This window comes from Penicillium robsamsonii, assembly GCF_028829455.1.
Source record: "Penicillium robsamsonii strain IBT 29466 chromosome Unknown utg000003l_segment0_segment0, whole genome shotgun sequence".
In the NCBI taxonomy this organism is placed as follows: domain Eukaryota; kingdom Fungi; phylum Ascomycota; class Eurotiomycetes; order Eurotiales; family Aspergillaceae; genus Penicillium; species Penicillium robsamsonii.
Genome location: NW_026643221.1, coordinates 221,694 through 235,038, shown reverse-complemented (window position 1 = coordinate 235,038; position 13,345 = coordinate 221,694). Strand labels below are relative to the sequence as shown.

The following is a 13,345-nucleotide window of genomic DNA, read 5'->3' as shown; positions in this document are numbered from 1 at the left end:
TCATGCATATATATCGGAGCATGCCTCGCACTCAAAAGCTTTCCATTTCCATTTTAGTGTATGCACTACTGGCCACGACGTTGCTACTAGCTGCTTTGTCCTTGTCGTATAGTCTCGTCGAGTAGTTTAGAGAAGCTCATTACAGCACAACGTTAATTGACGGTAAATCGGCTGCCGTAAATGGCTACCTTGGACGCCGGTTTAAGCTCCCTTTTTACCCAAATCTTAGTCATCATAGCATCACGTGCGCAGAATGTACTTTTGATCACTGAGCACTCAGGGCTGCTCAGTGATCTGCTCACCCTTCACTCAGTATGCTCAGGGCTGCTCAGTGATCTGCTCACCCTTCGCTCAGCATGCTCAGGGCAATTGATCAGTGATGACGTGATGCTCAGTATCCTTCAGTCCGTTTGTAGCCGCTCCAGACAACGATGATAAATCGTCTGTCTTGCGGAGCCATCAAGACCGGTTCCCAATATTTAAAGGGGATTGATACAGACACCCCCCCTTTGGATGCCAACACCCCCCCCTGCCTGAGGATTCAGGCATTTACTGACCGCTTTTCTCACCGCTTTTCTCACCGCTTTCATCCTCGAACTTTTATTTATTGCTACCACTACCCTGCATGTATATCACACCTTAGGTACCTCAAATTACTATGTAAATCGCTAGTAAAATTAAGTCACTCCTGTACCACTGTAGTACCTAACAAGAAATCCAAAATAATTGTTGTTTACACCTTCAAACCTCCCATGTTTCCACCCATTTCTCTCGCATTTTATTGCTTTTTACAATGGCTTCCTCACAGCCCGATTCGCCGTCCGATTCTGAGCATGAAGCTATTCCCGAGTCCCCGCCGATGCCGCCAAGCCTCCATCACGCGCCGCCAAGCCTCCATCACGCGCCGCCAAGCCTCCATGACGCTATTCCCGAGTCCTACACCTTCCCGCTGCCTCCTTTACCTCAGCAGTACGATACGCCTGAGCAAGGAATTGTCGCGATCAATATCTTCGGCCGCCAGCATGGCTACGCAGTCTCAACTCTTCGGTCGAAACGTACAAAGAAAGGGGTCCTAAAGACAGTTCGCCTATGCTATGACCGGGGCCGCCGGCTAAGAAACAGCCCGAATAGCCCTACGCGGAAGCGGGAGACTACCTCGCTAGCGATTAAATGCCCCTTTTCGATATCGCTACGGCTTTAAGAAGGCCGATAGAACCTTACAGTGGAGAATTAACACCATAACCATGAGTCCTCGCCTCCTCTTACTCATATGCCACACCGGAAGCAGGAATTGTATGTAAAGGCATCGAATATTAAGAATCAGCTCCAGCAGGGTCTTTCTACCCGTCATATTCTCACCGGCATTTAAAAGGACGACCAGGATTCCTGCCTCACTACCCGGGATATCTATAACTTTCGGAGGAAGCTTCATGTTAATTTCCTTACTGGCCGTACACCGCTTCAAGCTCTCTTGATAGAGCTTCCAAAGGACGGCGAATGGATCTTTAAGTATAAAGTTAACGATGAGAATCATGTCACAGCCCTCTTTTATATGCATAAAACGAGTATTGCATTCCTTAAGACAAATTCATGGGTTATTTCAATGGACTGTACATATAAAACTAACCGGTATGGCCTTCTAATGCTCGATATCGTCGGCTTTACTGCTACGGGCTTAACCTTTTACATCGGCTTCGCATTCATAAAGGACGAGAAAGATGACAGCTACGAAGTCATTTTAAGCTGTCTAGCAGAGGCTTACGAAGCTCTTAGCCTTCAAGCACCCCGGACCATCCTTTCCGATAAGGAGTAAGCGCTAATAAATGCTGTGAAGGTCGTCTTCCCTTCTACAAAGCATATGATCTATCTATAGCATATTAATATGAATATCATGAAGAAAGCTCGTCCGATTCTCGCAGAGCAGCTAGCAAAAGAGCGGTAAGAGGCTGCTTCCTCGGCTTTACAGCGTCAGACGAAGGCGGAGAGAGACCGAGAGCTTCGAGAAATGGTCCATAAAGCATGGAAGACGATGCTAAAGCGGTGGATTCGCGTCGTCTATACGATCATAACCGTAGAGAGGGAGGAGAGATGGAGATAATTCAAAGAGCACTACAAGGAGCCGATTTTTGAACCTTTACTCCAATATCTACAGAGTGAATGGCTAGACGACTGCCCTGAGTATTTCCTTCATAAATACACCTCCGAATACCTTCATCTCAATGAGATTACGACCTCTCGGACCGAGGGAGCTCACTGGCTGCTTAAGCAGGGCCTTTAAGTCTTAACTAATGATCTACTAGTGGTCCTTCGCACCTTTAAGAATGCTGTAAAGCTTTAATTTCAAAAGGCTACCGCTAAGATCGAGAATGAGAAGGTAAGAAGGCCTACTGATAGTCGCTGGAAGCAGCTATTCAGGCTAGTTCTTAGACGAATTTCAGCCAAGGCGATGGAGCATACAAAAGACGTCTATAACCGCTTCCTGCCAGTAAGTGACGAGAAGCCGCCGATTCCTCCACTTTGCCGCTGTAATTCGCTAGGTACGGCAGGGTTTCCATGCATTCATCTCATCATACAGTACGAAGTGGAGAACAAGAGCTTTAAGCCTGAGTTATTCCATTAACACTGGCATTTATACAGTGTCTCTGCGCCTCCTATTAACCCGCTACTCCTACTCCAGGATCCTCTCTAAGTACGCCGGCGAGGACGCCCCCAAGGCGCTAGGAACTTCATCGGCGGCGAAAGCACCCAAGCAAGCACCCAAGACACCTCCACCCAGCGAGAACCCTCCGGCTTCGAGCTCATGCTATCCCAGGAAGGTGGACGTGGACGTGGCCGTGGACGTGGCCGTGGCCGTGGCCGTGGACGTGGACGTGGAGGAACACAATAAGCCTCGCAGGGTGATAACGGAGTGGGAATAGCTTCGTCTACGGCCCAGGAAGCCCGTACGGCATCGCCGGCGAGCATTCCTCCTTCATCTCAAGGGTCGGGAATAGCTTCACCGGTCGCTCAGGACGCGAATCGCCGGTCGGGCCGGATCAGGAAGCGGCCAAAGCATTACGAATGGTAATACTGTCGAATTTACAATATTTCTTCATTATTCTCATGCAATTCTCTAAGAATTTGACGAAAAATGGGTGCTGGCCCCTGCAATTCCTTCATTTCTGTAGAGTTTTTGAAAACAGCATCTATTTCCTATTTGGGACTAGCGCTGTGCTTTTGGCATAGTGGTGGTAGAGTGCGAAAGGGACTTCATTTAATTAGGGGGTTGCATAGTAAATGTAAGTACCTCGCTGGTGGCAGAAATATGTCCGGCAGAAAATATGCTGGCCTGAATCCTCAGGCAGGGGGGTGTTGGCATCCAAAGGGGGGTGTCTGTATCAATCCCCTATTTAAATGATCGTCCCCCTCCCCATCAACTCGTAACCTTTCTACAGTCCAACTCACCAGCAACGGTCTTTTCTACATTGTATCTCTCCAACCTTTCTTCTGGGCAACTGTCATTATCGCCATACCAACCAGCTTCTTTCCCATTCAATTTCCTGAAGCGTGCCACTATTCTCTGGCATCTGCTAGGCTTACTGCTACCTGAAGCCATGACTGCTTCAGACTCTTACGCTTCCCGCATTAAGGCAAAGATAGTACCTAGCCAATAAATTACGTTTTGATGCTCACTGCATCGTCTCAGGTAAAGTATCGAGTCGAAAAACTGAGGGGATGGTGTTATAGGAAGAAAGTGGCTCTTCATCCTCTCTGCTAGGTTAGATAGCAAAGCTGGGGAATTGGTATAATCTCCTTCTTGCGGTCCCGTAGCAGTCAAGCTTGACGACCATTTTAGCCCACTTCCAGCCTATCCTATTGCTATCAAAATTGAGGGCAGTGAATGGATTATTTTCGGAACCAGAGTACCCAAGTTAAGTCGGGGTGGCTCAGAGAGGGTGGTACACATACCCAGACTTGCCTTTTAATGATGGCTAACTAAACAAACTTCTAGCCCTGTTGGTATGACATGACAAAATTAACAGATACGCATATCCAACGACCCGGGTGCCTTTATCTTTTACGGTTTACACAAACGGATTGATGCACCGGTACTGTATCACGACCAACAAAGGCTAGCAGCAAAAGCGAGGTACGATGCACAATCAACGGAATTGAAAAGTATCGTTGCTTCAAGAAAGGGTCCATGAATTAATTTTGTACGACGATGTGAGCCTATAAAGAAGGCGTTGTTCTTCGAGATATAGATTCATATCTCGCATCCAAGCATCGATCATGGACACCCTCTAAGCTTGCTCGTCCTTGAGTCTGTCTCTTGTGATCTTGACCCTGATCCCCTTGCTCTCCAGACTAGGTTGTCCAATAACAGAATCCATGACCACATCTACATCACGCCCCCTTTCAGTCTCAAATAGCTCCATGTCGAAGCGGGCACAGATATAGGCGACTGTGAGATACAACTCTGCGTTAGCAAGATTGATACCGAGACACACTCTGGTACCCCGGCCGAAACCCAAGAAGTAGTTTGCCCTTAACGAAGGGTTGTCAATCCACCGTTGTGGTTCGAATGTATATGGTTCTGGGAAGATTGTGGGATCAGTATGAAGGAGGTAGTGTGATTGCATGACACTTGTCTGTTGTGTTGATTGGTCTGTTAGCAACATGAGCTGAATAGGGGTTTGAGTTATTCTCCTTACGCCAGCTGGAATCGTCCAATCCTTGTATTTGAGCTCTTCCTCGGGGGCGTATCGCGGCATACGACTCGAAACAACGTGAGACAGCCTCACGCCTTCGGTTATCATAGCAGACTAGAGTACATGGTTAATACATATGCTGTCGTGGGAATCATTCTCATGGCGGCGTCAACTCACGAAATACGGAATGGCTTCTAGCTCAGCAAGTGAAATGCGCGAATCAGGCCGAGGCATATGCTGCGCCAGCTCCTTCCTCACTCGATCCAAGACATGTGGGGTGTCAAGAAGCAGGAACAGAATCACGGCTAATGATCTCGCCGTCGTTTCAGTTCCCGCCATGACAAGCAAGCCCGCCTCCGCCGAAAGGCGAGCAGGGGTTTTGTCACTGGGCGGTAGGTTGCTCTGAAGAATATCCTGGAATATAGACCGGGATGCAGATTTGTCAAGCTGACCGTTCTGTTCCTCTTCGACTGCAGTCTGTATCATGTCCTTGAACAGGGCTCTGTTCCGTGGTACAAGGGCAGCAGCTGGACTGAGCTTCGTCACCAACTTAGGTGGAAGCAACATAATGACCGCTTTCGCTACCCATGGGAATTGACGAGCAAAAGGTCCCATCTGCGCCATCTTGGCATAGCCCTCAAGCTCCTCCTCGGCCCAGTCGGGCTCACCCAACTTGTTCCAATCTTTTCCAAATGCATAAGCAGAGATGACATCCATAGTCAGAGCACCTGCGGCAAAGAGCAAGTTCACGTTTTCTCCAGTCTTGCGGGCTTCCGCAATTCGATCTATCAAAATATCGATTTTTTCCACGACGCGGCCTTCCAGAGCTTGGATTGATCGCTTGCTGAAGAACGGGCTGAGCGCAGCGCGCCTCACCCGGTGGACATCATGATCGACTGTGTTGAACAATGACCATCCCATCGGACTAGTCTTGGAGGAATGGAAAAACCACTCATCACGATTGCGCTTGCGGCGTCCGCTGGCGTAGATGTCGTCAAGATACTCCGGGTCTCGGATGTGGATGTGGAGTGGATTGATTCGTACGATTGGTCCGTACGGATTGTGCAGGTCCTCGATTTTTTAGAGGAAACGCAGCTTGTGAGGAAATAGATCGTAGTAGAACTCGTACCAGAAGGTCGCGCCTGCAAGTTCCGGGCCAGGAAATTTCGCGAGCGGATGTAGAGTGACGCGGTATATGTAGACCGAAATCCAATACGCGATAAAAGCTGTCGTTCCGAATGCCAGTAGGTGTGACAAGCTGGCACGTTGCAGCAGTGTCAAAAGGCCCATCGTGGCTTCAATCTTTCGTGTTCAATGGGTGCTGAGAGAGGTGAGTTGGGCAACTTAGGCTAGTACCAAACACAAACACGACGGCCCTTTTGTTCATGCATTATGTCAGTAATTTGATCACCGCCAATTAGCAGAGATCAAAAAGTAATTCAGCATGTTCCTTTTAGGTGAGTCCATAATAGGAAACATCCGAAGAATACGTGTTCTGCTGATCGGACAGCCCGGAAATGCCCCCGGGGCCGCCAAGAGAGATCGACAGACGGGGAGATCAGTCTACCGGCATGACTCGTTCCTGGGGTTGCAGGGTCTAGAGAATTAGCTTCTCGTGTTCGGCTGGAAAGTAGTCACTCGGGATTTGACTGGCTTTGAACTTAAGACAACAAACTTAATATTAGAAGATTGCCCGAGAATGTACTTGAACAATTGAGGCATGGAATGTGGCACGTGACCTGCTGGCCCCGGGCCCGCACGTGCGGGGTTGCTTTGTGATTATATAAGAGATAGATGGATCACGTGTTTGCGGTGCGTGTATCACGTGGCTCTCCATTTCTCGCTTGGGTAGTGATACCGGGGCGACCAACCGGTATCAGTACCCGTCCCAGGTACCGGACAGACTGCCTTGTACATGTGTGCAGTACCCCTTACTAGTCCGGCCCACCTGGGTGCTCCAGGGCTCCAGGGCTAGTCCTCGTCTGGAATCACAATTCTCGCCTCTGTTCCTGTTCCTCCTTACCTTTGGAAAGCTTTCTACCTCGCACAAATTCTGGCAGACACGATTGTCTGACTTTCCCGGTCACTGAACTCCATGTTTTTCGTGAATTTCGGAACTTGAAAAGCAATTATTCTACGATTCCTACTCACTAATGCGGATAACAATCCGAGCTTTTTGGTATTACTGTTCTCAACCTCGAACGTCGCGCGCGCAGCCAAAATTTCCATTGCAGTCCTGCCCGTCGAATTGATCTCAAAAATATGTAACCATTTGGATTACCAGCAATTGGTCGCTCTGAGGTTATCATGTCGCGCATTGTACCAAAACTCACTGGAGAATTTTGGGAAGACCTATTTCCGAAAAATTCGTTTCATTGTGACAAGTGAAGGTCTCCACGAACTGGAAGCACTATCCAAGTCAAATGGTCTCCGCGAGCACGTTCAAGAGCTATGGATGATTCCTGTGGTGTTCGATGGCGCTGAAGGGTCCCTCGGCATGATATCTATATCGTCAAAAAGCTGCCGGCAGGTCAAAGGCGACGAGCTGGAAAGCCGGCGTGCTGTCCAAAAAGACATGCTTGCGGACAATCGCAACCTGCTGGAATCAGAAACGTTCAGTCTTCGACTTCGGGAATGTATGGATCGATTCAAGAACATCCAAACAATCGGACTCGCACATTACAGAACGGAATTTTTGCTTGACCCCCGACAGCAGACAGTTCCATTCCTCGGAAGGCGACAGATGATGAGCCGCATCGACTTTCGATTCGATGTTTACAGCCTGCAAGAGTCTACGCGCACCCACCAGGATAGTCAGATACGGAAACTGAACTCCTTGGCGTTATCAAAGCTTTTTCTTGCGTTATGTGGCTCAAGCTGCAGACCCCGAAAGCTATCCACTTGCGATTCTAAATTCTGCTGTGATATCGGCCCCAGGATTGCCCTCTCCGAAGAGCAATTTGATTCTCTACTGTCTACTTTAGAAGACCTCGAGGATCTTCATTTATGCATCGATCTCGATGAGGCGGCTTGGCTGAAGCTTTTCAGGAAGATTGCACCTCAACTGGAAGTACTGACCCTGTCGCAACATCATATGCCTTTTGATCTTGTTCAAGATGACATGCATGCCTATCCGGCTAAAAGCTACGTTGGAAACATGTTCCATGACATTAGCTTCACTCGACTCCGAAACCTTCATATAACGAAGCTTGATATCGATTTCAGCTCTTTGAGATCACTTTTGCTCAGTGTCAAGAAAGGTCTGGTCACTCTTACAGTCAAACGGGTTAGAATGCGCAGCGAGGAGTCAGGAGCCACAGAAAATCCTCGATCACAAGATGCTGAGTCCCCTGGCCGCCAGGAAAATGAAAGATCTGTCCGATATACATCGCCATTATATCAACCCACAGTGCCATCCCACCAACCAACCTCGCCATACGATGAACCTACAGTGCCACCATACCAACCAACCTCGCCATACAATGAACCTACAGTGCCACCATACCAACCAACCTCGCCATACAATGAACCTACCGTGCCACCATACCAACCAACTTCGCCATACGATGGACCTACCGTGCCACCATACCAACCAACTTCGCCATACGATGGACCTTCAGTCCGATTATATCAACCAAACTTGCAATCATACGGACCTACAGTCCCATCATTTCAACCAACACCGCCATCATTTTCAACATCTTCACCGTACAGACCGACTGTATCCCCACAAGAATATGGACCAGCCCCTCTATCAGTCCTACCAGCATCAGAAACAGCATCAGCCGAAAGTGCACCCCAATCACCCCAGCATTCCTCGGCTTCCGATTCCTCTGAGGCGTCGACAGAAGAATATTGGAGCAGAAAGTGGATGTCTACATATCACCCATATGAGCCATCCGAAACAGCTGGAGGTTTTGTCTGTCCCACCCGGGAAACCGTAATGGCATGGAAACGCAACGAAGAAAAGATCACTTCTGTGCCCAGCTTTTTGAAATTTTTACGGAACGAGTTATCTCTAGAAACACTCTCCCTGGAAGATATTATCTGTGACGACAATTATTACGATTTCGAAAGAATCGACAGTGCAGATAAACAAAGGGGAAAAGTGGATTTTGACATTCACAAAGCCAATATTTCGTTGAAGGATTGGATTTCCCGGTTAAGGCCAATTGCTAGCTGCCCGGCCGATCGCATTATTAAGCGCAAGGAAGACAAAGGTTAGTGGTACCTCCCAATTTACACTCTGTAGTTACTGATGGAAGCTAGAAATGGCGGATTGGTTCGACGAGATGATAGGGAAGGACAGCGGCTCATCTACTAGATTAGACTGTGACTGCAAAAGGAACAAGAAGCCGCCCTGGGGATGTCCTTTTGGATGTCATCGATATTAGGAAAATGTCAGCTTGAATTTATCTCAATTATTCGCAGAATTATTGAGCTCTATCATTATATACTAAGAAAAAAGGTTCCAAGTTTACTATCAAGATACGTGAAAGGGACATCAGTCACATGAAACGTTTCCAACCTTGGAACAACTGGAACACTTCGCTTGCTCGTTAGAATGAATAGGCACAGAGATGAATATGCTCTAAGATCAAAACTGGGCCCCGGGGATACCAAATGAGCAGAGATCCTCACAAACGAAGAGGCCCGATGAAGACTTGCTTGCACACGGTGAGTCGGGAAGAGTCCGGGGTTTAGGGCGTTTTTGCTGCTTGATCAGGGTCTTCACACCTCCCGCTACGGAAGTTGCACATCTCCAAATATACACCTAGCCGTCGGTGGTTAGTTCAATGTAGCGCCTGTCGTCTTAGGGAGCCATAAGGATTTCTGCAACTTACCATTTGTTGTGGTGGTCGGAGCCTTGGTGCCTCAGGCATCAACCCTTTGTCGGAGTAATCCGTATGGTGTAATGTATGGGTCCAATCAATGGTATTCAACTCTCTGTATTTCAGTATCCACTATTCTGGCAATTTATACTATCCCATTACATAAGAAATATTACTGCATATTTAAGATTAATAAATCCTCCGGTATGCCGGTGTAACTATTCCGACACCCTTGCTAGATAGATAGTTTGGGAGCTCGCTCCTCTTGACGAATACAACTCTCTCCCTCCTCTCTTGCCGGACCCCACTACGTAGGTTCCACCAGAAACTATTCAATATGAGAAAAATGATTGCTCAAGCGAGAAGGCACACCAACACAGGGTGGAAAGATGTAACAAACAAGATAGGAGGCAATTTCGGTACGGCCAGGCACCAAATATCATAAATTGGGGGCTTGATCTTTGTTATTTTCTGTCTGTCCAATTAAACAGTCTGGTTTTATATGTTTTCTACAGTCACTTCAAGTTATTTGATGTTTTAAATAATGTCTATCTGATCCAAAAGGAAGTGTACTGTGGTGCTATTTAGATTCCACGATGTAAATCATCGCCCTAGTGCGGTTCACACGCATACAGAAGCGCCAGAAAATACTGGTATCATGGTTAAATATACACAAGCCACTGCTAAGTAAAATAATGTAAACCATAACATAAAACTCCATATAAAAGCACAAAACATACAAATTGAAGTCAACCAACATAAAACTCCATATTTAAAAGCACAAAACATACAAATTGAAGTCAACCCCAGCCGGGGAAAGTCAGCTGATGTCGTCACTGGCATGTGAAGGTGGGACTTTGGTGACATGTGATTCAGCTTTCTCCAACTTCGCTCCAATGACAAGGTTGTATTACTTGCATTACACTGCTGATCGCACTTTGTCCTTCATCGTGGTCTAAAATGGTCTCTTTGTCTCAAGTCTTTTGTTCGGTTTGACCTTCACTATACCTTAGACTCAACCTTCATGCATCCTTATCCCTTGATATAGACTACACTTTCCAGGCGGAGTTAGACTGACTAGACTCAGCCCTAACTAACTACAAGAAATGATAGGTATGCAACCTGCAGCCCACTTGAAACCCAGGCTAATCCATGTTCAGACCACGTCTTGGGGAGACCTTCGACCCGCTTCCGCAAAATCCAAGTATTTGCAGTTGTCTCCTTCTGGTCGGTTTACTTATTAAGGTACATCATATCAAGTCCACGCCAGCCTAACAAATCCCAACCGCTGAATATCCAACAGAGCTGATAGACATGGCCCACCATTTATCCGATCCCTGTCATCCCGTTTCACAGGAAAGTTGACAACATGGCAGACAACGGTTATCATCTTCCTTTGGCTCTATCTCAGTCGGAATTTCGCCAAGATTGTGGGGCTCGAATGTCCTGAACCATTAGCAAACATGTATTCGCGGTCCTTCTTCCGAGCAACATGGATTACCACTGGTCTGGATGCTGGATTCTGGACCGCGATGAACATAAAGCCAAAATGGCTACGAGACATAGCATCACTGGTCTTCACGGCTTACTATCTCATAGCTGCTGAACACGCTGACGAGAAAGTTCGTCGGGTCCGTGCTACCCTCACACTGGAGCATCTACGTGTGTCTTGGAATAAAGCCACCAGCCCCTACCTGTGGTCATTGGCGAAACTGCTACGGCCGCGAATGACTCGGTTCCCGGCTCGAGCGATTCGTATTCCTCGCCCGAGGCAGTCTGTTTACACCGAGCCAGTGAATGCGTGGCTTTATTTCGATGGTCCGCTAAGTGCGCTTCGAGATCAGACTGACATCGTCCTGGATGTACCCGGCGGTGGCTTTGTGGCTATGAGTCCCCGAAACTCGGAAGACAAACTATTGTCTTGGGCAGGACGTCTCAAGGTACCCATTCTCAGTATTGATTACCAGAAGGCACCGGAATTCGCATACCCATATGCGCTGCATGAATGTTACGATGTCTACCACAGCATCATTGCCACGAACGGTCGTTGTATGGGTCTGAGTGGTAAGACCCGTCCTCGGGTTCTTGTCACTGGCGAGAGTGCGGGCGGCAACCTAGCAGTGGGCATGACCTTGATGGTGTTGCAGTCCGCCATGGCTCAGGGCTGGCGTGGAGAGGATGTGCTCCCAGCACCTGATGGTGTGGTTTTAGGATACCCTGCATTGAACATGAAGGTTGAGAGCTGGATGAGCGATGAACAGATGTCATTGATCCAGGAGAAGAGCACCCGCCAGACAAATCGCAGTGTTCTACAACGGAAACAAGATGAATATCGTAAACTCACGCCATTCACATCGCCAGGTCGCTCGGTTGAGGATCTAACTGCTATTTCACCACCTGAAAAGGCAAAGGATAGCAAAGAGCCCAATGTGGTCGCCGAGGCTGCCAAAGCACTTGAGAAGAAACTCCAAAAGAGCGAGGACCTAGCCCCAAATCCTGTTGCTAAAGCAGAAGACGAGGTCAAACCAATCAAGACTAGACTAGCCGTCTCGTCTATGATCACCTACGTCCACGACCGCATCCTCACACCTGAAATGACGCGTGCGATGATCATCCTATACATCGGACCCCACCATCGCCCTGACTTCAACACCGATTTCCTTCTGTCTCCTGTCCTGGCCCCAGATGCTTTACTTGCCCGCTTCCCGAAAACATATATCATGACTGGAGAGCGAGATCCTTTGGTTGATGACACAGTCATATTTGCTGGAAGACTGCGCCAAGCAAAGCTGCATCAGTTCCGCGAGCGCCAGGATCTGGGATTGGAGAGGTCTAAACGCCCTTTCAACGAGAGAAACTACGTCGAGATTTCTCTGATCCCTGGAATTTCACACGGATTCATGCAGATGGCTGGCTTCTTCCCCGACGCGTGGAAGTATATCCATCGCAGTGCGGACTGGCTTGAAACTCTGTTCCAGAATATCAAGACAGACGACTTCGAGGTGGATGTGCTTTACCCTGGTCGGGATGTGAATGCTGCGAATGCTAATCCTTCCCTTAAATGGTCTGGGCGTACAGAAAACAAAGCGCATGCTCCAAACGATGGACGTAACCACAATCGCAAATTCACCGGCGAGTCCTCGGGTGATGACGATCAACCATTGGAAATGACCATGAGCAAAATCACACCCGTTGCTGGCAGCGAGGCTGCGTCTACATCGAAGGCTGAACACCGCACGCGTCGGAGGAGATCACATTCCTCTTTTGCTTCCTCGCGAGTCACTGGTTTTACATCATTGGCAGATGATCGCAACGCCAAAGACGATTTCATCGCTAAGCTCCGATGCTTGCAGCGAGCGGGTCGTTCGCAGGATACTTTCGATCCCGATGAGACAAATAGTGCGCCTGAAAGTCCTGTTCGTCCGAGAGGACGGAGCATTGCTTCTCTTGATAGCGAAGAGGATCTGCTAGATCGTCGGATGAATGGACTCGCTGGTGGGTTGATGGGGATTGGGGAAGGGGCTCAGACTCCCGGGCTGTGAGAGGACTAGAGTTATGATTTACGATTGGTATTTGGAATTATTTTCTGTTTAGAGTGAGCGCAATCTTGTGTTCTAGACATATATATATAACTTCTACTTGAACCCACGGCGCCGCAAATATTGGCCCTCTAGTACGCAGGTGTAAGAGATAGTTAATCCGCAAGACATTTTGATCAAAGGGACAAGGGTGCAAGTGGCTCATTCCCAGTAAGCCCCAACTCTTTCAAGAGGATGGACATCAGTTTTGATCAAATTGAGAGGAGATTTTATTAGATTTCAC

The 13,345-nt window shown here is 48.1% G+C and overlaps 5 protein-coding genes across 5 annotated transcripts; 4 read left to right on the top strand and 1 right to left on the bottom strand.

Moving 5' to 3' along the window:
* Positions 1-793: 793 nt before the first annotated feature.
* N7447_004785 (uncharacterized protein) lies at positions 794-1,201 on the top strand (the record flags this gene model as incomplete). The annotated part of the gene is made up of 1 exon (XM_057229047.1): positions 794-1,201. One exon carries the CDS (start codon positions 794-796, stop codon positions 1,199-1,201), a length of 408 nt encoding a protein of 135 aa, XP_057084137.1.
* Positions 1,202-2,446: 1,245 nt separating this feature from the next.
* On the top strand, positions 2,447-2,918 carry N7447_004784 (uncharacterized protein; the record flags this gene model as incomplete). Its single annotated transcript, XM_057229046.1, has 2 exons — positions 2,447-2,537; positions 2,638-2,918. The coding sequence occupies 2 exons, from the start codon at positions 2,447-2,449 to the stop codon at positions 2,916-2,918; spliced, it is 372 nt and encodes a 123-aa protein (XP_057084136.1).
* Positions 2,919-4,283: 1,365 nt separating this feature from the next.
* Positions 4,284-5,981, bottom strand: N7447_004783 (cytochrome P450; the record flags this gene model as incomplete). The annotated part of the gene is made up of 4 exons (XM_057229045.1): positions 4,284-4,631; positions 4,695-4,805; positions 4,869-5,701; positions 5,783-5,981. The coding sequence occupies 4 exons, from the start codon at positions 5,979-5,981 to the stop codon at positions 4,284-4,286; spliced, it is 1,491 nt and encodes a 496-aa protein (XP_057084135.1).
* Positions 5,982-6,998: 1,017 nt separating this feature from the next.
* On the top strand, positions 6,999-8,916 carry N7447_004782 (uncharacterized protein; the record flags this gene model as incomplete). Its single annotated transcript, XM_057229044.1, has 2 exons — positions 6,999-7,010; positions 7,042-8,916. 2 exons carry the CDS (start codon positions 6,999-7,001, stop codon positions 8,914-8,916), a joined length of 1,887 nt encoding a protein of 628 aa, XP_057084134.1.
* A 2,070-nt stretch (positions 8,917-10,986) lies between these two features.
* N7447_004781 (putative lipase) lies at positions 10,987-13,065 on the top strand (the record flags this gene model as incomplete). The annotated part of the gene is made up of 1 exon (XM_057229043.1): positions 10,987-13,065. One exon carries the CDS (start codon positions 10,987-10,989, stop codon positions 13,063-13,065), a length of 2,079 nt encoding a protein of 692 aa, XP_057084133.1.
* Positions 13,066-13,345: the final 280 nt, after the last annotated feature.